Here is a 25,294-nt window from a genome sequence, read left to right on the forward strand (position 1 = left end):
TGTGGATTTCTGAACCCATCACTCCTGAGTCATGTTGTCAACAATTATATTTGTCATGGTTTCCAGTTAAATCTAAAGAATAACACCCATAGGTTGAATACCACCTGGGGTCCCCACTTCTCCTACCTTACCAGGGTCTCCCTGTGAGGAGGACAAATGAACCTTTTACAGCAGTGGGCCAAATCAGGGTCAGGACCACACAAAGTGTTTCTTGTTAGTCTTAAGCAAATGTACTTTGAAGCAAGTATACACCTCACACACATGGTTATGTGTCACGCCCTGATCTGTTTCACCTGTCCTTGTGCTTGTCTCCACCCACCTCCAGGTGTCGCCCATCTTCCCCATTATCCCCTGGGTATTTATACCTGTGTTTTCTGTGTGTCTGTTGCCAGTTCGTCTTGTTTGTTCAAGCTTACCAGTGGTTTGTCTCAGGTTCTGGGTTTCCCTAGTCGCGCTTTTGCTTGTCCTCCTGATTTTGACCTTTGCCTGTCCTGACCCTCTGCCTGACCCTCTGCCTGCTGTCCTGTTCCTTTGCTCCACCTCTGGATTACCAACCTCTGCCTGACCTCTGCCTGCCGTCCTGTACCTTGGCCACTGAAATATAACAATTGTTTACATAAAAACACTGGATTTTCTGCAGTTAAAAGAAAGTATTAATTATGAAAACTATTTATAACATTCCACCCATGAGGCCATTAGAGGGACATTTGATTGCAGGAAAGAGCTACAAAAAGTGCTGTTCTCACTGCAGACATTTTTTTTGTGGATTTCTGAACCTGTCATTCCTGAGTCATGTTGACAAATCTCATTGTTGCCGTTGTTTTTACGGTTAAATCTAATGAACAGCATCCATGGGTTGAATACCATAGTGATCTTACTGCTTCACAGTCATGTCCAGGTCTGCTGGTCTGGACATTGGAGAGATAGAAAACCTATTAGCAGTGATGTCTGTGTGGTTAACTGACCAGAATACATTAGCCAGTTAAACACCCCAGTGCTTGTACCTGCCTCAGGCAATACCTAGTAGGATCCTACTGCTAAACCACTAACTATAGGAAGACACTGGGAGAGGGGGATCTGTCCTGCACTGTGCAATAATACACTCTGAGAGAGACCATGTAGGTCACTATCACAAATCAAAATGTTTTGTTCATAATGAATTAACAGGGTCTAAGTAGATTTGCTGTGCTACTAAAGTATTTCCACTGCAGCACAGAGGCAATGTGATTTCTGATTTCTCTGCAGTGCAGGTTGGAGGAGCTATCAGAGTGAGCTCCCTAATGGAGCCAGGTCAGAATCCTGCCCTGTGCATACAGATTGAGATATGGGAGGTTGTGTCCCCTGCAGTCTGGCCAACCTCTGGTCAAATAGAATCACTCCTCCCTGTGGACCCGCCCTCCTATTAGACAAACGGAGAAACTCTGGGTCTGTGTTTGACCTCACACACACCAGCCCACTCTCTGTAATGGAGTGTGTGTGTGTGTGTGTGTGTGTGTGTGTGTGTGTGTGTGTGTGTGTGTGTGTGTGTGTGTGTGTGTGTGTGTGTGTGTGTGTGTGTGTGTGTGTGTGTGTGTGTGTGTGTGTGTGTGTGTGTGTGTGTGTGTGTGTGTGTGTGTGTGTGTGTGCGCATAACTACAAAGATACAAAATGAGAATCATATTAAACATTGAGGCTATTGGATGGCAGGTTGGCTGCTCCATTTACTGTGTGATGCATATTCATCTAATGTGTAAAAACCTGTCACTTTGATCAGGTACCCTGCTAAATAAAATGTGGGTAACGATTAATTAGAATTTGTTTAATTGCTACACAGTCCCAGGATATCGGTTGAAGTACGCAAACATGTAATGAATGTAATTATTACAATCTGTATCTTGTAATGAAACGGATCATCAAGTGTTTGAAAACAATAATTATTTTTGGAAAGAAGTGGTCTATTTACACCAGACAGTCAAGCAGGATGTGCTTGTGTATTCATCCTATACTCCCTAGTTCCCCCAAGTGCTGTTGTCCAATCCAGTGATTATATTTCAAGTGTCCTATATAAGTGTCCTGACTTCATATTAGCTTGGGTAACCCAAACGTTCCCGTGTATCAAGTATTACAAGGTAGGATTTGACCCATCAAGAGTAATTTTAATCCTTTCCAATTATCTTCAAATGTCTGGATAACCATTAACACTAGAGTAATTATAAACTATGCCTTCTCCTTGCTTACCAACCATAATCAAATCCTTTCATGGCTGTTTGGTTGAAAATGAATCTTCAGACAAAGTAATATTGTGGTAATGAGAGAGGTAAGGATGTCTGTGTTTGTAAAGTATCTGAAGATGCCTTCTGATTCTCAACTAAAATGATTCCGTGGCAGGGTCTGACTGGATATAGGGCAATTCTGGTCAATTCCAGATGGACTGGTCCATCTTTAGCCCAGTGGGCCTGTATAAATAGTTTTTTGCACAAAATGATCATTATTTGGCTAGTAATGGGGCCCTCAAGGGACAAAATGGTCCGGTGTTAGAAATGTCCAGAATGATTTTTGGTCCCAGTCCATCCCTGTTCAGTGCATTCACTTGGTTGTCTTCACAGTTCTAGGATTTCTATAAAGATCTATACACATTGAGATTGGGGTTTGTCCTCGGGGTGAGGTAATGCTTTTTAATTGTTGGAAACTCTAGGGATGCAAAGTTGCTTGCTAAGCCAATTTAAATCCCAGTGGGCAATTCCACAGAAAATACACTGTACTGCTTGTAGGGGTTTGGTAACCTAAACATTGAGAACATTGACAAGCAAGTCTAATTCTAATGTCTTGACTAACCTTGATCAAGCTCCTCATATTCATCACTCCAGACTTTTGTCTTGTTTCATGTCTCAGAACATCGGCTTGGATAGAGGCTGGGGTTGTTTATGTTCAGCTCCCTATCTGCTATAGATGAAATCATGGTATTTTCACACATGGAGGAGGGCCACTGCGGTGGCCTGGGTGCAGGGGAGTCTGGGCTGGCCGTGATAAGGGCTTAGGGGCTTTGAAGGCAGCTTTACACTGAGATCAAGGTGGGCCACACAGACCACAACAGAAGTGTTCAGACCCCTAGAAAACCCCATAGAGTTTTACTCCTAAAGTAAGCGATCATCCTTACCAGAATGGCATGGCATGGCACTTGAAGGGTCACACAAGCCTAGAAAATAGCTGTCATGAAAAGGTTGTGGTTAATAACTGATTATTGTACTTCCTCCTTCAACATCAAGACCTCTGCTTTCCCCAAACACCTTCCCGACACACACACCTACACACACGCATTTACCATTCATGATGTTGTAGGCCTGGATGAAAGGTGTTTGATACTAACAAGAGCCCATCCTTCTGGGATGGCCCCTGCCTGCCACTCTTCATCCACACCATTATCATAAATGTGACATTTCACAGATAATATTGATTACTTTCTCTTAGCATTTCAGCCTGCATGACAGGCCGGTGCAGAGAGCAGCGTTTCTATTGATCTCTAGCCTATTAAACCCTCTTGTGAGTATAATCGTTGTTATAAGACCTTTTACTGCCTATAGAATCAATGGTTCACATTTCCAGACAGGACAGAAGAGATGTCATATTTGAAAATCTGCAATTTTCATCTACATGCCCTCCACCAATGTGTAATAGGCATTTTCTAACCGTTCCTTGGAAGAAAGACTGTACATATAGGGAGCTGAAATCATACATATATAATGCTATTTAGTTCTTCTGTGAAATGTTTAGTTCAGGACACAATGTGTGTTTACTTACATGCCAACACTGAAAAACATTGGTTTGCGTGTTTCTTTAATGCCAATCCTATCCTGAGGGTTTGGTTTGGAAATGTCATGTAGACTTATATAGCAGGTCAAATCACACACTCCAGCAATTTGTTCCTACAGTCCATACTGTGAGTCTTATTTAATCTTTCTTAGTTCAGTTGGTAGCGCATGGCGCTTGTAAAACCAGGGTAGTGGGTTCGATTCCCGGGACCACCCATTTGTCAAATTTACGTCGCTTTGGATAAAAGCGTCTGCTAAATGGCATATATTATAAAACCGCTAAACGACAACGGTTTGACAACATTGTTATTTGACTGACATTATGGTTCATGATAAATCCGTGTGTAATAACAGAGCACGTAGTCAATCTTCAACTCAAGCTCTACTGAGGAGAATGACAATTTCCTCGTATTGTTGTTGCCGAAGAAATCACACTTAGTAGAAAAATAGGCTATAACATTCACTTCACTGGAGAGGACAGTTATTTATTTGAGAACTTATGTTGAGAATAGGTAACATTTTACATTAGGTCTGGTTATACAATTTGGTATAATTGTATTGTCGTTATTTGGAATTTATCCTCTGACCATCTAATGACAAATATTTGAATCACATCTGTTACACTAGTCCTTAATCAATCAAGGATTGTCAGACAAATCTGTGTACAAGAAAAATAGGAAACTATTTAGTAGGCTACTATTTAATATTAACAACATATTTCCCCATTATCATGTTTGATGATTTATGACGATATTTCAACAACTAAAATAAAGTCAGAATCCTTATAAATTGCCATCAGAAATAATTATTCATTTAAAAGTGTAATAAACGGCATGAATTTTATTTTGAATGGAAAAACCTGACATTGTAAGCCCCTGACCCATCAAAATAACGAACACATTTACAAACGTTAGATTATTTAGCAGTATACGTTATTAATTCAAATGCAATATAAGCACAGTCCAGGTGTAACAAGACAAGAAATAGCCTACATAAAACATCTCCCATAAATTATTTGATAAAAAATAAATCTGTATACGTTCGAGGCATATATGTTCCATATACATCATCCAGTGTCTACATACAACAACATAGTTATCGAAAATGGTTAGTTTATCAAATTAAAATACTCACAATTCAAAGCAAGACCAAATAGTTCAAGACATCCATGTTCTTCAGAAATCGACGATATTGTAATATTGTCTAACTCTTCATTCTGTTTAAATTAAAAACATCTTAAATGTCGTGTTGTCTCTTTTTTTATCTGGCAATGCAGACATGTAGGCCTATAAACATGATCAAGCGCTCTTATGAAGAGAGGTACAAAAACAATGGGAATAAATATGAGAGAAAATGCATAATGCGTGATATAGGGAACTCAAAAATGGCCATATTAACCTCGCCTATCTGACATGATGACAGGATATATGTCACCTAAAAGGGCAAAGTATCGAGGAAAAGCTTGTCTATTATTGCAGGTGGAGGGACCAAGTCTTCCAGTTTCAAGTAGAATATCCTCTGCAGACCTTGTGTACACAGCGTGCGAAGTTCAGGCAGCTTTCCCAAGAGTTTTGACAAGTGATTTGGTCGACTGACACTTCCATCGTTAAAAGTCACTTTGTCTTTCAAACAGTTCACCATCTTGTTCTGAAGTTCCTCTACTTTCCTGGGCTCCTTCAGCCCATGTCTCTCTGAAACAATGACAGGGTGCAAATTCGTTTCAAAACTTAACCCAATGGCATTATAGGCGCATAGATTCAGAACTTTGGGTTTTATTAGCCTACCTGTTACTGTGGCAAGGGCGCATATGCAGGAGAATGTTGCAACGTCTATATTCATACTTTGAAGGTTTGCAGAGAACTCCACTATGGTGTCAATCCAGTCTCCAAAGCCGCGCCTACACTGAAGCCTGTGCAAAACCAATCCGTTGCAGAAGATGAGCTTCCCTTCCTCAGGGTTGGACCTGTAATATGATAGCATCGCATGATTAGGAATCGGATACCGATTTGGCAATAAGATCAAATGGATACTATCGCCCGTAATTGTTGTGCGTAAAATGACTATTTATATATGCACTTTTTGATATGCTATTGTTTAAGATACCTGTAAGCCAAACGCAGAACGAAGAGTTCCAGGAAGGCTGATTCGAAGAGGAGATCTTGGTCCGGTCTCGGCAGATCGGTAAAACCTGGGATCTTTTGCGCCCAGTCCCGGATAATATCCATGGAGACGGTCAGGACGTCGTAGAACTGCTGCACATGTTGCGTATCATCTCCGTCGATTTGGCTGTCAGCATTATTCTGGAACTAGAAGGTGATGTTAAATTGAACTCATAAACCCAATGCACAACGGTATATTTTTAAAACGTATTTTATTACTTATTTTATGAATAAACTGGTGCGCAAAGTGATGTGGGTTGCATGACCGAGGCTCGTACTTACTCGGGAGTAGTCCAGTCGAGACAATGAGGGGTTGGAGTCCACATGGGCCCTCACTAGCGCGTTAAGGATGCTGACAGGTGACAAAGGGTCTTGAATTTTATGTTTGGAGGGTAACCGGCCACGTCGACCCTTTAAACTTGCAGTCCTGACGACTGAATAATGAAAAATATTAATTAAGTTGTTTTGTATAAATAATTACTATTATGCTTTGAAAAACACATTCTGCCTACAATTAATGTGTAAATACATTTCAAGGAAATGCATAAAGTTGTGCGTTTTAGAACAAACCTTACCTTCTTTGACCATTCCCGTGACAAGGCACTTCTGGAAACGGCAGTATTGGCACCTGTTTCTCCGGCGTTTGTCAACTGCACAGTTTTTCCCAGCTAAACACACATATTTGGCATTTTTCTGAACAGTGCGCTGTGAAGAAACACAGAGGAGAACACCTTAGTTTCCATTCGATGCGTTGCCACCTGAAGCTTTGATACATTGATCAAATATAGCCATTAAAATTATTTTGCCACTCATATTGACCATGGGAAATGAATAGCCATGGCGTTGCAGTCTTCCAACTACTCTCCCAGCTGCATAATGCATCATAGCAGCGGACGAGGCAGACAGTGGGTAAATATAGTTCCGTGGCTACTCATAATATTAAGTTTACCCTCTCCCAGTCCTCTATTGACATGGCAAGGAGATTAAGGTTCTTGATTTTGAAGGGATTGTATCAGGAGCCAACAAACAACACAATGAATCAGTAGCCTAAATATTAAAATACATTTAAATGGAATGTTAGTTGACCGTTAGTTCTAAATGTATAACAATCCCCGCAGATATTTAATGTAACATACCTTGAAGAATCCCTTACAGCCCTCGCAGGTTCGCACGCCGTAGTGCTGACAGGCGGCATTGTCCCCACACACCGCACATAAAGCATCGGTGTTGGTGGGTGATCCTTGGCTAGGAGGCGACGGTGCTTGGTTATCCATAAAGTGATGTCCGTGACCGAGCTGGAACGAATAGGGGGAACCCACCCTGTGCTGTTTCCTTAGGGAGCTGGAACCAAAGATGCCCTGGCTCTCCAAGCCATGATACCTGCCTGAGGTATCCGAGTTCACGGACACCTGGAGGGACCCGTCAAATCTCATCTGGCACGCCGACAAAGGACTACCGGTTTGGGAATGCTTGAGAGAAAACAAGGATAATCTGGATATGGCATTTTTCCGCTGCTCCATTCTGTGCGCCACCGCCAAGTAGTCCTGGTGAAAACTGTACAGAGATCCAGAATCATCCCACGCATGGCTGGGTGAACTCTGGAATGTCTGTGTGTGTGGAGAGGGGGGCTTGTAGTAAACGGACCCGGAGGGAGTGACCATCTCATCGGACTGATGCGGCTGGTGGTGGTGACTCTGCTGGTGGTACATGGGGATGTCCTCAACTTTGATGGATGACTGCTCCCCCGGATGGGGCATTTGGAATAGACAAGGGGGTTTGACGTCATAGTTCGAATTGTTACAGTAGCTGTCCACGAAAACACCGACATTTGGAAGATTGGTGATAGTGGCTGATGTGATTTCTGTGTTGGTCAGGTCCATGCTAAATTTGACAAACTCGGGCGTTAGGAAGTCGCAGTTATGGCTGTGGTGCTCTCCAGCGGCGTGGAAGCTGCTTGCGCTCTGTTGCGAAGCGGGACTAGCTCCTTGAGGCGACGATCCGCACTGAGCCTGGACGCACGGCATAGCTGCTATAATGAGAGAGGGAGACATAGTTATATAAATCGATCTCCTTGTCAAGCCACAATCCCATCCAATGCAGATGCATTGCACGTAAATTAGAATGTTTGCGTAAAAGCGCACGAGACTTATATGATTAGCCTATTCGGTCACCACTCTCTAGAACAAGTGCCAACAGCAAAAGCATTGCATCTATAAGGCGCAACGTCTCCAACATTATTTGTGGTCTTACCTTCAGTTGTATGACTATTTTCAAAGACACAATGCCCGAATCACTTCCTGGAGTTATGATAATATCCACTCGATGTTGCTCCCTGCTAAAGAATTCGAAAAAAATCGGTCACAAAAATTACAAACCTGTAAAGATATGAATTTATAAGCAGGTCATTACTTTCGGATCACATTAATGTTATACTGTTGAAAACAAAATGTGAATTTTAAGACAATTAAACCAATACCTTAAACTGTCACCCGGTGCACCATAATACATACATTTAGAGGATTACATCTTCTCCGCTGTATCCATATCCAAGTGCAAATGTAGCATTGTGAAGAGAACGGGTCAGATGGCCATGCACATCCCCAACTGGCTACTAGACTGGCCGCGGTTAACACTGACAATGTGCCTTTGTTTATGTGGCCCGGAGTCGGAATACCACTGCCCACGTGCCAATGACACTGGACTCATCGAGCATTACGCGCACCAATCCCTTCCAAGGATGGATGTTTCAGATACTTCTGTAAACACACGATAGCGTACAGAATCTAATAGAATAGAATAGAATGTTTATTTTTTTTGACATCATACAAGAATGATAAAAAAAACAAACATCACATAATAATACACATGAACGCATATGGGTTGGCGAAATGCCTGATGAAAGCATTGTAAAAAAACTAATAACAATCTCACCTCAATTCACAACTAATTTAATGATATGCATAGTCGCATTTACAGCAGCCTACGCCAAATATAGAGGTATGTACGAAGATACTAAACAACAATCATGTAAAATAATGACTAGGGCTGGTGACACTTGTGGCTAAATAGTGACCCCGCACTATTGAGGATGGGGATTCCTGGGGAAACGTTGTGCAATTTTGCCCTTCACTTACCTCATTATTATAGCAAAGCCCTCTCCAACCTGATTGGATAATTGTGTAATCCCATTGGTCTACCCATATGTCAGTCAACTAATCTTTGCTTCCTGGTTCTCCTGGCTGTCAGAGTTGTATCACCGTTCTCCCGGCGTTATCATCAATTGAACATAGAAAATCAGTAAGTGAACGATTTAGAATAAATATTTGTGCCCTTTCTTTATTGTTATAGTGATAATATGAAAAGTTGAGCGACTGGCAGCGAGCCAGACAATATCATGGCGAACGTCAATGCGGCATTGTACGAATTGCTAGAACCCTCTCACCAGTGCACCTTCAACGTTTTCTGTTCTGTTTCTGGTACGATGATGATACGGCATTCTGTTTTATTTTACACCGTTCTATAGAATAAAAACACTGTGAAATAGAGTTATATTTACTTCCTGTTGCATTTGCATTGGATAACCAGTATCACCGAAATGGGGATGGATTTACTTTTTTATTTTTATGTAACGTATAAGAATTGGAACAAATGCTAAGTTAGTTTGTCCTCTAAATTCACGTTGTCGTTTTTGTGTAAACACTCGGAACCTTCATATGAGTTGCTGTCACTGTTCTTGCATGTGTATTTGTTGTCATTAACAACAAGTCTCAAGCTAAAATGTTGTCTTAGAGGGATTTACTGTATGTTATGTGGATGGTGGCGTCTGTATCTCGCGTGATCATGTCTCTTATTCATGTGGTTCCCTGCGTAATTTCTTCATTTTCTGTCATTCAGTTGAGTAAACGGCTGCTGTCATGTGGGATTTGGCCCTGGTGTGTTACGTTGGAGATGTGTCACCAGGAAGTAATGCCATTCTGAAACCAATAATGTACTTGTCTCTCTGCGTGGGCGGGGCTGTAAGACCCCTCCCCATTCATTTCTCCTATACTTAATCAAGCTGAGTATTAATAATAATAAAAACAAATAATACAAAAATATGTTTTATTTTCACGAAAACTGGATAGGTGCGGTGAAATGTGTTGTTTTACGGGTCAACCCCAGTAGTACAGAGCGCCTTGCTTAATCTTCCGGTTACTGGGGTAACTCTAACTAGTACTGTAGGCTACCTGCCGCACTCTTAACGCATTCACTGGATCAACACGACGATGTCATGCTACATGTACTTTTTTTCTTATTATCATATATTTGATTTTATGATCCATCTGATGAACACATAATACACAGGTAATAAACACAGAACGCAGCTTGTCTCATCCAAAAGGATTTGCCTACCTACATTCATGACAGATAAGAAAATGACAGACATTTTTTTAATTCTCCTCATCTTATGAGGGAAATCATTACCTCTGGCCTAGTGAAACAAGAGCTGCTGGTGTGCATGCACACACCACTATGATGTTTGCTCAGTTGTAGATTAGAATATATTGAAAAAAATGTATTTTAAGCAGATTGTCAGAATGATGGAGAGAAAGTGGCCATCATGTCACTTCACCTGAGTGGGTGAACCAGGTGTCGTCTTAACTCCAGAGTGGCGCAGTGGTCTAAGGCCCTGCATCTCAGTGCTAGAGGCGTCACTACAGACCCTGGTTCGATTCCAGGTTGTATCACAACCGGCCATGATTGGGAGTCCCATAGGGGCGGCGCACAATTGGCCCAGCGTCGTCCGGGTTAGGGGTTGGCTGGAGTAGGCCGTCACCTGACTTGCCTAGTTAAATAAAGGTTTAAAAAAACAATTAACTGTCAGACAAGTAAGAATGTTAAAGAAAAGTCAGCTGTCATCCAAGTGTCTCACACAGACACTCCCAGGGCTCCCACACTCTCCTCCACTACTTCTGCCTGTGAATCCCATGCCCCCCTACCCCCACATTGTCCCCCAGCACCTGGCCCTAGCCGATTGGCTCTTTGCCCTCCTGTCACGCCCTCTCCACATGATCACCTGTCATGTCATTGCAATATAACCCAGTGTGTCTAACTCAGTCCACTGCTGTGTGTTGTGCTGCAGGAACAGCATCAATGGCGTTCCGGAAGGCCTTGAAAGGGACAGCTATCATCGGGACCGGGGCGGCCGCTGCTCTTCTGGGCCTATCACAACTGTCGGAATACAGAAAGACACAGGTAGGCCTGGGACATTGAGATGATGTAGTGGGTTGCATTTCACACAATCTGCTTGTGTTTCGTAAACTTGTTTTTCTCATACTTGTATGGATTTTGAATTTGTATGCTGCATTGAGGACAATAACATTTTCTAATCTCATCTTTATGTTGCCAAGGTTGTGGTAGTCTGTTTCTAAAGTCAGGACCTGTAAATTACACCTCAGAGTCCCTCTGCAGCAGGTTATAGATAGTACTGAGAGTGGGAGAGCGTCTGCCAATGGCAGGGCAGGCTCCTGGGAGTCTACTAGGGAATGCTGGGACAGCATCTGACAATGGCAGGGTATGCTCCTGGGAGTCTATAGGGAATGCCCATCTGGGCAGCAGGTTGGCATTTATTGGGATGACTAATGTACTGTAGGCAGCTCTGCAGAGTGGTCACTAGCTGGCACACACCTTAACCATAACCTTAACCACACTGCTAATGCCTAACACTAACCACACTGCTAACCCTAATGCCTAACCTTAAATTAAGACCAAAAAGCAAATTTGTATTTTCATGCATTTTTACGATATAGACAATTTTGACATTCCAGCTGGCCTGTCTCGTGGAAATGGCTCAGTTCTGCCTCCAGGACAAGATTCATGACAATAAACGTCAACATGCATCTGGGCATGTCTTATCTAGACTGAGGAATGTGTTCCACTTTTATTCAAGACTATGCTGCTCAGATAGGACTGCTGTGTAGAGTGAAGTTGACCTGAATATGAAGACAGTCAATGGGACTTTAGCTGTGTAGAGTGAAGTTGACCTGAATATGAAGACAGTCAATGGGACTTTAGCTGTGTAGAGTGAAGTTGACCTGAATATGAAGACAGTCAATGGGATTTTAGCTGTGTAGAGTGAAGTTGACCTGAATGTGACGACAGTCAATGGGACTTTAGCTGTGTAGAGTGAAGTTGACCTGAATATGAAGACCTTCAATGGGACTTTAGCTGTGTAAAGTGAAGTTGACCTGAATGTGAAGACAGTCAATGGGACTTTAGCTGTGTAGAGTGAAGTTGACCTGAATATGAAGACAGTCAATGGGATTTTAGCTGTGTAGAGTGAAGTTGACCTGAATGTGAAGACAGTCAATGGGACTTTAGCTGTGTAGAGTGAAGTTGACCTGAATATGAAGACAGTCAATGGGACTGTAGCTGTGTAGAGTGAAGTTGACCTTCAATGGGACCAACCCTGATCATAAAATAGCTTACTTTCTGTCGCAACTTGCCATAAACTGCCTTATGAAGTGGTAAGATGGACTTTAGCTTTGTGACGTGAGAAGTTCTTATGCCTTGTTTCATTTGCGTAAAACAAAAGAAGGGAACATGACTTTTGATGTTTGTTTAGTACAGTGAAATAATCAGCACTATTTTGGTGACAAAGAAACAAAAAAACACTGAGGAGGAATGGGAGTCCTGATTTTTATTTCATTATTTTTCATTTATTCAAATCTGATGAAGCTCATGTGGATCATATAACATAGCGTCTGAAACTCCAGGGAACTGGACAAAATACACAATGTTTCCATGGCGATGCATCACTTCATATTATTAATAGGGCAACTGCTGTGTGAAAAAGCATTAGACTGGTCCCAGATCTGTTTGTGCCGAACATGTTTGACATGATAATGACTATATTGACAGCACAAACCGATCTGAGACCAGGTGACCACTGCATCACTGTAGACCAGGGATTGAAATAGCCAAGGAGTCGCGTTAGAAAGAGAGAAACGGGTGCATCTCTTGACCTTTTAACCTAATCAGCACCACAGATATAAATACGTCTTACAGTATATCTTCTATTTCAATGGTCTGTTATTACTAGTGACATACCAGGTCACTTGTCTAAAGCATCTGACCCTTTGTGTGACCCTTTGTCCTAATGTGAACCTTTATTTCTGTATCCTGGTATAATATCTCATCATCCCCCTCACCTTCCTCCCAAACAAGAATAAATGGGTAAGCAACAGTGAAACACCTCCAAAAAAATTATAATAATCTGCAATCAGGCATGCGGACGACAGAGGCCATCACTAACTAACCCTGGAGAATCTACTGCTAATTGGATAAATATGTCTGTTTGGTCTCCTCTGTGACAAGGGCACAATCTCTTTCTCTCTTTCAGCTTGAACGTTTTTCTGTTTTCTGGCGGTGGGCGATTGGACATTTGCATGACATCCACTGTCTCACTGACTCCATGTACTCAACGTGATTGCAGGGCAGAATGCCACTTAATTGTCTGTGGGTGTTTTAAATATGCACGTCCATGGAAATAGACACTCATTATTTGATCTTGTTTGCTGTTACGGCCCTAAATTACAAATGCCCGGGTTTCATTCACAGATTTGCAAGTCAAATGGACCAAGTGGCATCGCAGCAGCTCGATGTAATCATTTAGAGAATAAAATGCTAAATAGAAAATGAATAAAATGTTTCATTACGACAGCCATGCTTAACTTGCTTGTCCCCATGATCCTTGAGTTCAGAACAGACTTGATTTGACTTTGTTCTATTTTCCCTGAGTTCTTTTGTGCTTTTGCAAATCAGACACCAGGAATCATTGTTATTATCTAAGTACTGCAAGCAGGGGTCTTTCTGTATGAATAGGATTGTGGGTACAACCCTTACCGATATGGGTACCTGATGTTGTTGTGACCATCGATATCTATGGTCGTGACAATGTTGCTGTGACAATGTAGACACATCTATCCCAGAGGAGATTATCCAGGCTTTAAGACATCGCTTTATGCTTTCACTAATCTCTGAAGCCAGAGCCAAATCTTGATTATTTTCAGTCTGTCACAAAAGACAATGCCTCCACCAAAACAGATGTAACTGTGCCTGTACTGCATGTTGTCCAGGCACGGCTGGCGTACGTAGCGGCGGAGGGGGAGTTAAAGCAGCCGTTTAAAGATGAGCTCCCAACCAGACAGGCTCAGCTCTCCACCCTGCAAGACACTGAGGAGTTTGACGTCCTTGTCGTAGGGGGAGGGGCCACGGGCTCCGGATGTGCCTTAGACGCTGTCACACGCAGTGAGTCCCCACGAACTGCATCATTTTGGAAAACCTTTTTGGTTGGGGTCAATTACATTTCAATTTCAGTCAATGTGCAGGAGAGTCGAGGCTATTCTTCTCTCAATATTATGAGGCCCTCAATGCAATATGCATGCCTTGCCATTTTCCCTTCATGCATATTACACGACAGGAGAAACACATGGAAGTCATAACCTATCAAATGCCTCCTGAATAACTCTGACTCTCAGGGTGCATCTGAAAAGGCACCCTATTCCCTATATAGTGCACTACTTTTGACCAGAACCCTATGAGCCCTGGTTTAAAGTAGTGTGCCATATAGTCTGAAATATCACCCCATTCCCTGTCTAAATCCTGGTCTTGTCTTGATTTGTCTCTGCTCTCCTAGACCTCAAGACTGCCCTGGTGGAGAGGAATGATTTCTCATCGGGGACCAGCAGCCGGAGCACCAAGCTCATCCACGGGGGAGTACGATACCTCCAAAAGGCCATCATGAAGTTAGATTACGAACAGGTAAACGGCTCGTTTTTCCGATGCTGCCTGACAGTTGGTTCCCTCTGGGATCACATTGCTTTGTTTTCCCCCGTTGTGGACATTTTATAATTGAAAAGAGATTGAGAGGTTGGAAGATTCAGAGGGTTGTAGGGCACTAGGTGTTTCCCATAATCCTTCCTTGGTCTGCTATTGTGTGAATGCTACGGGTATACTCCTACTCTTCTACCAACAAGTACTGTGTTATGTGTTAGATGTTATCCACCCATTTTACTGACCTCTGAACCCCTCTTTCCCCCGTTCTCAGTACATGATGGTGAAAGAGGCTCTCCACGAGCGCTCCAACCTGCTAGACATCGCCCCTCATCTGTCTGCCCCACTACCCATTATGCTCCCTGTTTACAAGTAAGACATGAGTCCACACAGTTAGTAGAATGAGTGTTATACCCTTTCAACTGAAAATGTTCTGAGTGTGTGGTGGTTGTTTATTCTAATGGTTACCCTCGAATGGTCACCTTGAATGGTCACTGACTTTAAGTCACTCTGGATAAGAGCATCTGCTAAATGACCAACATATAAATGTAATGGCTGAATGTACTCTGTCTACTGGGCTGGTATAAAGATGTTGTACTGTCTGTTTATAGATGGTGGCAGCTGCTGTCCTAAATCAAATCATATCAAACTTTATTTGTCACATGCCCTGAAAACAAGTGTAGACCTTACTGTGTAATGCTTACTTTACAAGCCCTTACTTACAAGCGTACTTACAAACCAACAGTGCAGTTCAAGAAGAGTTTCAAAAAAAAATATTTACCAAATTATCTAAAGTAAAAAAAAAAAAAAAAGTAACACAATAAATGAACAATAACGAGGCTATATACAGGGGATACCGAGTCAGTGTGTGTGGTTACAGAAGTAATTTGTACATGTAGGTAGGGGTGAAGTGACTATGCATAGATAATAAACAGCGAGTAGCAGCAGTGTACAAAACAAATGGGGGGGGAAGGGGGTCGATGTAATAGTCTGGTGGCCATTCGATACATTTTTCAGCAGTCTTATGCCTTGGGGTAGAAGCTGTTAAGGAGACTTTTGGTCCTAGACTTGGCGCTCTGGTACCCCTTGCCGTGCGGTAGCAGAGAAAGACTTGGGTGATTGGAGTCTCTGACTGTTTTATGGGCTTTCGTCTGACCGCCTATTATAGAGGTCCTGGATCGCAGGAAGTTTGGCCCCAGTGATGTACCGGGCCGTACGCACCACCCTCTACAGCACCTTACGGTCAGATGTGGAGCAGCTGCCACACCAGGCGGTGATGCAACCGGTCAGGATGCTCTCGATATTGCAGCTGTAGAATGTTTTGAGGAACTGTTGACCCATGCCAAATCTTTTCAGTCTCCTGAGGGGGACTGCATAGGTTTTGTCGTGCCCTCATGGACCATGATAGATCGTTGGTGATGTGGACACCAAGGAACTTGAAACTCTCGACCCGCGGGAGGTGTTTAGTCCCAGGGTCCTTAACTTAGTGATGAGCTTCGTGGGCACTATGGTGTTGAACGCTGAGCTGTAGTCAATGAACAGCATTCTCACATATGTGTTCCTTTTGTCCAGGTGGGAAAGGGCAGTGTGGAGTGCGATTGAGATTGCGCCATCTTTGGATCTGTTGGGGTGGTATGCAAATTGGAGTGGGTCTAGGGTATCCGGGAGGATGGTGTTGATGTGAGCCATGACCAACCTTTCAAAGCACTTCATGGCTACCGACGTGAGTGCTACGGGATGGTAATTATTTAGGCAGGTTACCTTCACTTCTTTTGGCACAGGGACTAGGGTGGTCTGCCTGAAACATGTAGGTATTACAGACTCAGTCAGGGAGAGGTTGAAAATGTCAGTGAAGTCACATGCCAGTTGGTCTGCGCATGCTTTGAGTACAAGTCCTGGTAATCCATCTGTCCCCGCGGCTTTGTGAATTTTGACCTGTTTAAAGGTCTTCCTCACATTGGCTACCGAGAGCGTTATCACACAGTCATCCAGATCAGCTGGTGCTCTCGTGCATGCTTCAGTGTTGCTTGCCTCGAAGCGAGCTTGTAAGGCATTTAGCCGTAACCCCCAAACTAGCTCATCTAGAGCCGGTGTAGTAGGATTCAATATTAATCCGGTATTGACACTTTGCTTGTTTGATGGTTCATCTGAGGGCATAGCAGGATTTCTTATTGGCCACCGGATTAGTGTCCCGCTCCTTGAAAGTGGCGGCTCTAGCCTTTAGCTCGATGCGGATGTTGCCTGTAATCCATGGCTTCTGGTTAGGATATGTACGTACGGTCACTGTGGGGATGTCGTCGTCGATGCACTTATTGATGAAGCTGAAGACTAAGGTGGTACACTCCTCATTGCCATTGGATGAATCCTGGAACATATTCCAGTCTGTGCTAGCAAGACAGTCATGTAGCGTAGCATCCGCATCATCTGACCACTTCCGTATTGAGCGAGTCACTCGTACTTCCTTCTTTAGTTTTTGCTTGTAAGCAGGAATCAGGAGGATAGAATTATGGTCAGATTTGCCAACTGGAGGGTGGGGGAGAGCTTTGTACGTATCTCTGTGTGTGAAGGTGGTCTAGAGTCCCCCCCCCCCCCCCCTCTGGTTGCACATGTGACATGCTGGAAAAATTTGGTAAAACTGATTTAAGTTTGCCTGCGTTAAAGTCCCCGGCCACTAGTAGCGCCGCTTCTGGGTGAGCATTTTCTTGTTTGCTTATGGCCTTATAGAGTTGGTTGAGTGTGGTCTTAGTGCCAGCATCGATCTGTGGTAGTAAAAAAACGGCTACGAATAATATAGATGAGAACTCTCTTGATAGATAGTGTGGTCTACAGCTTATCATAAGGTACTCTACCACAGGCGAGCAATACCTCTAAACTTTTTTAATATTAGACATTGCGCACCTGTTATTGACAACAAGACACACACCCCACCCCTCATCTTACCAGGCGTAGCTTCTCTGTTCTGCCGGTTCATTGAAAATCCCACCAGCTCTATATTATCCGTGTCACTGTTCAGCTACGACTCGTTGAAACATAAGATATTACAGTTCTTAATGTCCGTTTGGTAGGATATTCGTAATCGTAGGTCATCAATTTTATTTTCCAATCATTGCATATTAGCAAGTAGAATTGATGGCAGTGGGAGTTTACTCGCTCGTCTACGGATTCTCAAAAGGCAGCCCGATCTGCGTCATCCTTTCCTCCGTCTTTTCTTCATGCAAATGAAGAGGATCTGGGCTTGTTCCCAGGAGAGCAGTAAATCTTTCTCGTCAGACTCGTTAAAGGAAAAAGCTTCTTCCAGTTCATGGTATGTAATCCCAGTTCTGATATCCAGAAGATATTTTCGGTCATAAGAGACGGTAGCATTATGTACATTATGTACAAAATAAGTTTAATAATAAGGTACAAACAACGCAAAAAAAATTAACAAAATAGCACAATTGGTTACAGGCATGTAAAACGTCAGCCATTCCCTTTCGGCGACCATCTTAGATGAACTACTGGACTGGTAGAAAGATGTACTGTACTATCTGTTTATAGATGGTGGCAGCTGCCATACTACTGGGCTGGTATAAAGATGTACGACCTGGTCGCTGGAGGCCAGTGTCTGAAGAGCAGTTATGTCCTCAGTAAGAACAAGGCTCTGGAACTCTTCCCCATGCTGAAGAAAGACAAGCTGGTGGGAGCCATCGTCTACTATGATGGTGAGTATTTCTCATTATTATCTTAATTGAAAGGGCTTTTTAGTCCAGGAGTAGGTTTAGTCTGGATCCGGGGAACTGGTCCAAAATGTGTTACACTCACTGTAAGTCTCTCTGGATAACAGTGTCTCTGCTAAATGACTAAGATGTATAATTGTTGTTGGACATACCAACACTTCAGTCAGTAATGCTCCGATAGGATGGTAATAACCGTCTCATTTATCAAGATGCTTTTCTTCTGTTTGCTAAGTGGGCTATGTCTAGGGCCGGTTTGCCATACATTAAGAATTCATATTAGCCTACACTGTTATTAAACAAAACTCATGTTCATAAAAATACTTCCTTTTTCCCAACAGTAACAAAATAATTTTTCTTTAGTGTGGGTGTGATTGAATGTGACCCAAGTCAACAACAAGACAAGACACAAGGCAGCCGGTGGCCATCAGATCTCACATGTCCATTGATGCCTGAACCAATGCGTCTGCGAGCAGCTTGTGCTCTCTATGCGCCTTGGGCCAAGGCTGTGTAGTGTGTGCGTGGCCTGGATTGGCACGGAGACAACCAATCAGATGTTCCGGCTCTATCTGGGTGTACTCTGTGCAGAGAATGTCCCATTAGTTGACTGGAGGCCTCTCTTTTTCAAACCAACAACAGCCAACTCTGTGTCTGAAGGCTACCTGAATCAGTCAGTCTACATTTAGATTCTACTAGGTCTCTCCAAGAGTGGAAAGACAACCTCTTCTCCAGATACCTGAGCAACAGTTCATCACATTTACTCACTTGACTTTCTAAGGAAGAGTGAGGCATGTTGATATTTTTTTAGCGTTTTGTTTATTTGAATGCGTTTTGTTTATTGCTCATTTGAAACGTGCAGAACATATTTGTAGCTTAACATTTCTTCCAGGCAGAATGTTTGTGTATGTATTGTCTCTGGGTGTGCTGACTGTCCTACAGCAAACAGAGAATATTCAGAGGGGTTTTGTGTTGGGTTGAATCAGCATTGTTGGGTTGGTTTGTACCCCTCCCCCCCAGGAGGCTGAGGGGGTCTTTTCTCTCCAATTATTCCGTCTGGAACAATCACGGCCGTGACATTTCAAAAGCTGACCTTCTCTGCTACTGCGGCTCAGAGAAGAGGAGAGCAGTACCGTGGTCTGACTGCCAGACTGCTCTGTCTCCTCCTGTTCTTCACCCTGCCGGGTGGGATCTTAGACTTCACCAGCGTTACTCATTTCCCAGGAGACCAGTGTGGTCCAACACACACACACACACAGACACAGAGAGACACACACACAGACACACACACACACACACACACACACACACACACACACACACACACACACACACACACACACAGACAGGAGTCCTCATTCTTACTAATTCATTCTGCACAAGTGTGTAATTGTATTTTTTCAGCAAGCAACCATGAACTGGTTTGTTAGACGTATCATATTTTGGGTTAACGACAGGGTCTCCAGTCATACCTTCTGCTGCCTAATGTGAGGCATCAGCCCAGCCAAGCACACCCCAGCCCCACGTCAGCCCACCCCAAGCCAGCACTGTCCAGCCCAGCCCTGGCTGTCTGTCCCATCCCACAAGCTCTCTGACTAGTGATTTGAGTAGCACCAGCAGGCATGGCTTAGGACCGGGCCTTGAGGGCAGCAATGAACCAAATGCCCCTGCAAGGGATTCCCACACATTAGATACACCACAGCCACACTGCACTTAAAAGCTCCGTTCCAAATTCTTAAAGATGCAATATTTAACTTTTTGGGCAACCTGACCAAATGCACATAGAAATGGGAGTTATAGATCTGTCATTCTCATTGAAAGAAAGTCTGAGAAGCGGTAGATCTGTTCTGTGTGCTATTTCTATGCTTCTATTCTTAAGTTTAGTTTTTGTGTCTTTCTACTTTGGGTTTTGTACACAAGCTTCAAACAGCTGAAAATACTATATTTTTGTTTATGGAAAATATATTTCGGTTTAGATGGTACAATGATTCTATACAATATAATTGCTTGTTTTGGCACATAAACTGGAATTAGGCTAACCAGGAAATGGTGGAACAATTCTGCATAGAGCACCTCTAAGGAAATCTTCCTTATTTGTTTCTATTTCTCTTCGACCCCCTCCTATCGTCTCTCACCCTTCACCCCCCCCCCCCCCCCCCCCCCCCCCCCGCTACAGGACAGCATAACGATGCTCGTATGAACCTGGCGATCGCCCTGACAGCAGCCAGACATGGTGCTGCCATCGCTAACTACACAGAGGTGGTCCACCTGCTGAAGAAAACAGACACAGGGACGGGCAAGGAGAAGGTCTGTGGGGCGCGCTGCAGGGACGTTATCACAGGTACACACACTTGTATCTGCACACACACACGAAGACACAGTATGACAGTGGTTTTTGACAGAAACAGTTATGATCTCTCACAGGAAATGAATTTGACGTCAGAGCCAAATGTGTCATTAACGCCACGGGACCGTTCACGGACTCTCTGAGGAAGATGGACGACGGGAAAAACATTAACATCTGCCAGCCCAGTGCTGGGGTTCACATAGTTATCCCTGGTTATTACAGGTACAGTACAGGGACAGAACCACACTGTCACACCTTCACACCAGGGACAGCACCACACTGTCACACCTTCACACCAGGGACAGCACCACACTGTCACACCTTCACACCAGGGACGGCACCACACTGTCACACCTTCACACCAGGGACGGCACCACACTGTCACACCTTCACACCAGGGACGGCACCACACTGTCACACCTTCACACCAGGGGCAGCACCACACTGTCACATCTTCACACCAGGGACGGCACCACACTGTCACACCTTCACACCAGGGATAGCACCACACTGTCACACCTTCACACCAGGGACAGCACCACACTGTCACACCTTCACACCAGGGACAGCACCACACCTTCACACCAGGGACAGCACCACACTGTCACACCAGGGACAGCACCACACTGTCACACCTTCACACCAGGGACAGCACCACACTGTCACACCTTCACACCAGGGACGGCACCACACTGTCACACCTTCACACCAGGGACAGCACCACACCTTCACACCAGGGACAGCACCACACCTTCACACCAGGGACAGCACCACACTGTCACACCTTCACACCAGGGACGGCACCACACTGTCACACCTTCACACCAGGGACGGCACCACACTGTCACACCTTCACACCAGGGACGGCACCACACTGTCACACCTTCACACCAGGGGCACCACACTGTCACACCTTCACACCAGGGACAGCACCACACCTTCACACCAGGGACAGCACCACACTGTCACACCTTCACACCAGGGACGGCACCACACTGTCACACCTTCACACCAGGGACGGCACCACACTGTCACACCTTCACACCAGGGACGGCACCACACTGTCACACCTTCACACCAGGGACAGCACCACACTGTCACACCTTCACACCAGGGACAGCACCACACTGTCACACCTTCACACCAGGGACAGCACCACACTGTCACACCTTCACACCAGGGACAGCACCACACTGTCACTACTTCACACCAAGGACAGCACCACACTGTCACACCTTCCCAGCAGGGACAGCACCACACAGTCACACCTTCCCAGCAGGGACAGCACCACACTGTCACACCTTCACACCAGGGACAGCACCACACTGTCACACCTTCACACCAGGGACAGCACCACACCTTCACACCAGGGACAGCACCACACTGTCACACCTTCACACCAGGGACAGCACCACACTGTCACACCTTCACACCAGGGACAGCACCACACTGTCACACCTTCACACCAGGGACAGCACCACACTGTCACTACTTCACACCAGGGACAGCACCACACTGTCACACCTTCACACCAGGGACGGCACCACACTGTCACACCTTCACACCAGGGACGGCACCACACTGTCACACCTTCACACCAGGGACGGCACCACACTGTCACACCTTCACACCAGGGGCAGCACCACACTGTCACATCTTCACACCAGGGACGGCACCACACTGTCACACCTTCACACCAGGGATAGCACCACACTGTCACACCTTCACACCAGGGACAGCACCACACTGTCACACCTTCACACCAGGGACAGCACCACACCTTCACACCAGGGACAGCACCACACTGTCACACCAGGGACAGCACCACACTGTCACACCTTCACACCAGGGACAGCACCACACTGTCACACCTTCACACCAGGGACGGCACCACACTGTCACACCTTCACACCAGGGACAGCACCACACCTTCACACCAGGGACAGCACCACACTGTCACACCTTCACACCAGGGACAGCACCACACTGTCACACCTTCACACCAGGGACGGCACCACACTGTCACACCTTCACACCAGGGACGGCACCACACTGTCACACCTTCACACCAGGGACGGCACCACACTGTCACACCTTCACACCAGGGGCACCACACTGTCACACCTTCACACCAGGGACAGCACCACACCTTCACACCAGGGACAGCACCACACTGTCACACCTTCACACCAGGGACAGCACCACACTGTCACACCTTCACACCAGGGACGGCACCACACTGTCACACCTTCACACCAGGGACGGCACCACACTGTCACACCTTCACACCAGGGACGGCACCACACTGTCACACCTTCACACCAGGGACAGCACCACACTGTCACACCTTCACACCAGGGACAGCACCACACTGTCACACCTTCACACCAGGGACAGCACCACACTGTCACACCTTCACACCAGGGACAGCACCACACTGTCACTACTTCACACCAAGGACAGCACCACACAGTCACACCTTCCCAGCAGGGACAGCACCACACAGTCACACCTTCCCAGCAGGGACAGCACCACACTGTCACACCTTCACACCAGGGACAGCACCACACTGTCACACCTTCACACCAGGGACAGCACCACACCTTCACACCAGGGACAGCACCACACTGTCACACCTTCACACCAGGGACAGCACCACACTGTCACACCTTCACACCAGGGACAGCACCACACTGTCACACCTTCACACCAGGGACAGCACCACACTGTCACTACTTCACACCAGGGACAGCACCACACTGTCACACCTTCACACCAGGGACAGCACCACACTGTCACACCTTCACACCAGGGACAGCACCACACTGTCACACTGTCACACCAGGGACAGCACCACACTGTCACACCTTCACACCAGGGACAGCACCACATTGTCACACCTTCACACCAGGGACAGCACCACACTGTCACACCTTCACACCAGGGACAGCGCCACACTGCCACACCAGGTAAATTTAGGTCATGAATTGAAATTCAACTCATGAATTGAAAATTGTAATTTTATTTTTAATGAGGGAATTTCAATTCAGCAGCGCTGACCAACCAGGTCTTCCTAAATGTAGTTGTCATTTCCATAGCCCCTCCTCCCTCTGCCCTGTTCTTGTAGTCCTGACAACATGGGTCTCCTGGACCCGGCAACCAGCGACGGCCGTGTCATCTTCTTCCTGCCCTGGGAGAAGATGACCATAGCCGGGACGACGGACACGCCCACTGACATCACCGCCCACCCCATCCCAAGGGAGGAAGACATCAACTTCATCCTGAACGAAGTCCGCAACTACCTCAGCCCTGATGTAGAGGGTACGTAACCCCCAAACTACCTCAGCCCTGATGTAGAGGGTACGTAACCCCCAAACTACCTCTGCCGTAGAGGGTACGTAACCCCCAAACTACCTCTGCCGTAGAGGGTACGTAACCCCCAAACTACCTCTGCCGTAGAGGGTACGTAACGTTGACTTTGGAACAGCACAGTAGCTAGTAATTGTTTTAAGTGCTGGAGACACTACATGCTTGATTTTCTGATTGTTTAGCTTGATGTGGTTTTGTCATTAGATGTAACACCTGTCCAATGCCTCTGTGCCTCAGGTAATGATCTCTGTCATCACATGAAGATGAGATTCCCTGTGTTCTCTGACTGGTTCTAGGACCTGTGATAAGATGTGATCTGATGTGGTCATCTGATTTAATGGAACCTTGTGTGTAATACTGACTCTGTCCTCGCCCGGTGGTCCTCAGTGAGGAGAGGAGATGTCCTGGCAGCGTGGAGTGGTATCCGTCCTCTGGTCACTGACCCCAACTCTAAAGACACCCAGTCCATCTGCAGGAACCACATAGTCAACGTCAGCGACAGCGGCCTGGTCACCATTGCAGGTCAGTACCTACTCTAAAACAGGTGGTATCCTGATGACGTGCTATACAGCTGTAGTAGTTTCTAGGTCGTTCGTAGCCGTCAATGGCTCTTAGCCTATAGACCTTTTCCTGATCAAATTGGATAGGTCATGTCCTGTATTCTGTCTGGCCCTGTATCTAATAATAATGATCATCTGGTGGGTGTTTGGATTTGTGTGTATTATATGCATGTGTGAATTGGAAATGTGTTTTTGCATATCCCAACTCCTCCTGAGTGACCCTCAGCAAATAGGGTTAAGTGCCCTGCTCAAGAGCACATTGACAGATGTTTCACCTTGTCGGCTCAGGGGTTTTAACTAGCGACCTTTCGGTTACTGGCCCAACGCACTAACCGCTAAGCTACCTGCCCCCCTATCGTATCTGGTGTGTATGTGTGTGTAACATGTGGATGATCCCATCACCCCAGGTGGGAAGTGGACAACGTACCGCTCCATGGCAGAGGAGACCCTGGACGCCGCGGTTGCAGCCCACAGGCTGGGGGGCGGGCCCAGTAAGACAGTGGGCCTGGTGCTGGAGGGGGGCCAAGACTGGAGCCCCACCTTGTAC

At 45.3% G+C, this 25,294-nt stretch overlaps 2 protein-coding genes across 6 annotated transcripts in view; one reads left to right on the forward strand and one right to left on the reverse strand.

Moving 5' to 3' along the window:
- Positions 1-4,252: 4,252 nt before the first annotated feature.
- On the reverse strand, positions 4,253-8,591 carry LOC139372719 (nuclear receptor subfamily 4 group A member 2-like). Of its 5 annotated transcripts, none has more exons than XM_071112512.1 (8): positions 8,458-8,587; positions 8,198-8,282; positions 7,084-7,976; positions 6,523-6,652; positions 6,230-6,381; positions 5,892-6,094; positions 5,573-5,751; positions 4,253-5,479 (listed from the first exon to the last, which is right to left on the reverse strand). In XM_071112512.1, exons 3-8 carry the CDS (start codon positions 7,969-7,971, stop codon positions 5,223-5,225), a joined length of 1,809 nt encoding a protein of 602 aa, XP_070968613.1. In that variant the 5' UTR covers positions 7,972-7,976; positions 8,198-8,282; positions 8,458-8,587; the 3' UTR covers positions 4,253-5,222. The 5 variants fall into 5 exon arrangements, with proteins under 5 accessions (XP_070968613.1, XP_070968614.1, XP_070968615.1 ...); XM_071112513.1 differs by having other exon boundaries at positions 4,256-5,479; positions 8,424-8,589; XM_071112514.1 differs by having other exon boundaries at positions 4,256-5,479; positions 7,084-7,973; positions 8,458-8,571.
- A 583-nt stretch (positions 8,592-9,174) lies between these two features.
- The window catches only part of LOC139373705 (glycerol-3-phosphate dehydrogenase, mitochondrial-like), a 26,294-nt gene continuing 10,174 nt past the window's right edge, over positions 9,175-25,294 (forward strand). The window contains exons 1-11 of the mRNA XM_071114584.1: positions 9,175-9,244; positions 11,070-11,182; positions 14,065-14,236; positions 14,625-14,749; positions 15,036-15,133; positions 18,299-18,462; positions 20,648-20,812; positions 20,896-21,040; positions 23,946-24,139; positions 24,575-24,709; positions 25,155-25,294. The exon at positions 25,155-25,294 is cut by the window's right edge and continues 36 nt beyond it. Of these exons, the coding sequence (XP_070970685.1) occupies positions 11,081-11,182; positions 14,065-14,236; positions 14,625-14,749; positions 15,036-15,133; positions 18,299-18,462; positions 20,648-20,812; positions 20,896-21,040; positions 23,946-24,139; positions 24,575-24,709; positions 25,155-25,294 (1,440 nt within the window). The 5' untranslated portion in view covers positions 9,175-9,244; positions 11,070-11,080. The remainder of the gene's footprint in view (positions 9,245-11,069; positions 11,183-14,064; positions 14,237-14,624; positions 14,750-15,035; positions 15,134-18,298; positions 18,463-20,647; positions 20,813-20,895; positions 21,041-23,945; positions 24,140-24,574; positions 24,710-25,154) is intronic.

The sequence above is a fragment of the Oncorhynchus clarkii genome, chromosome 18, assembly GCF_045791955.1.
Source record: "Oncorhynchus clarkii lewisi isolate Uvic-CL-2024 chromosome 18, UVic_Ocla_1.0, whole genome shotgun sequence".
Lineage (NCBI taxonomy): Eukaryota > Metazoa > Chordata > Actinopteri > Salmoniformes > Salmonidae > Oncorhynchus > Oncorhynchus clarkii.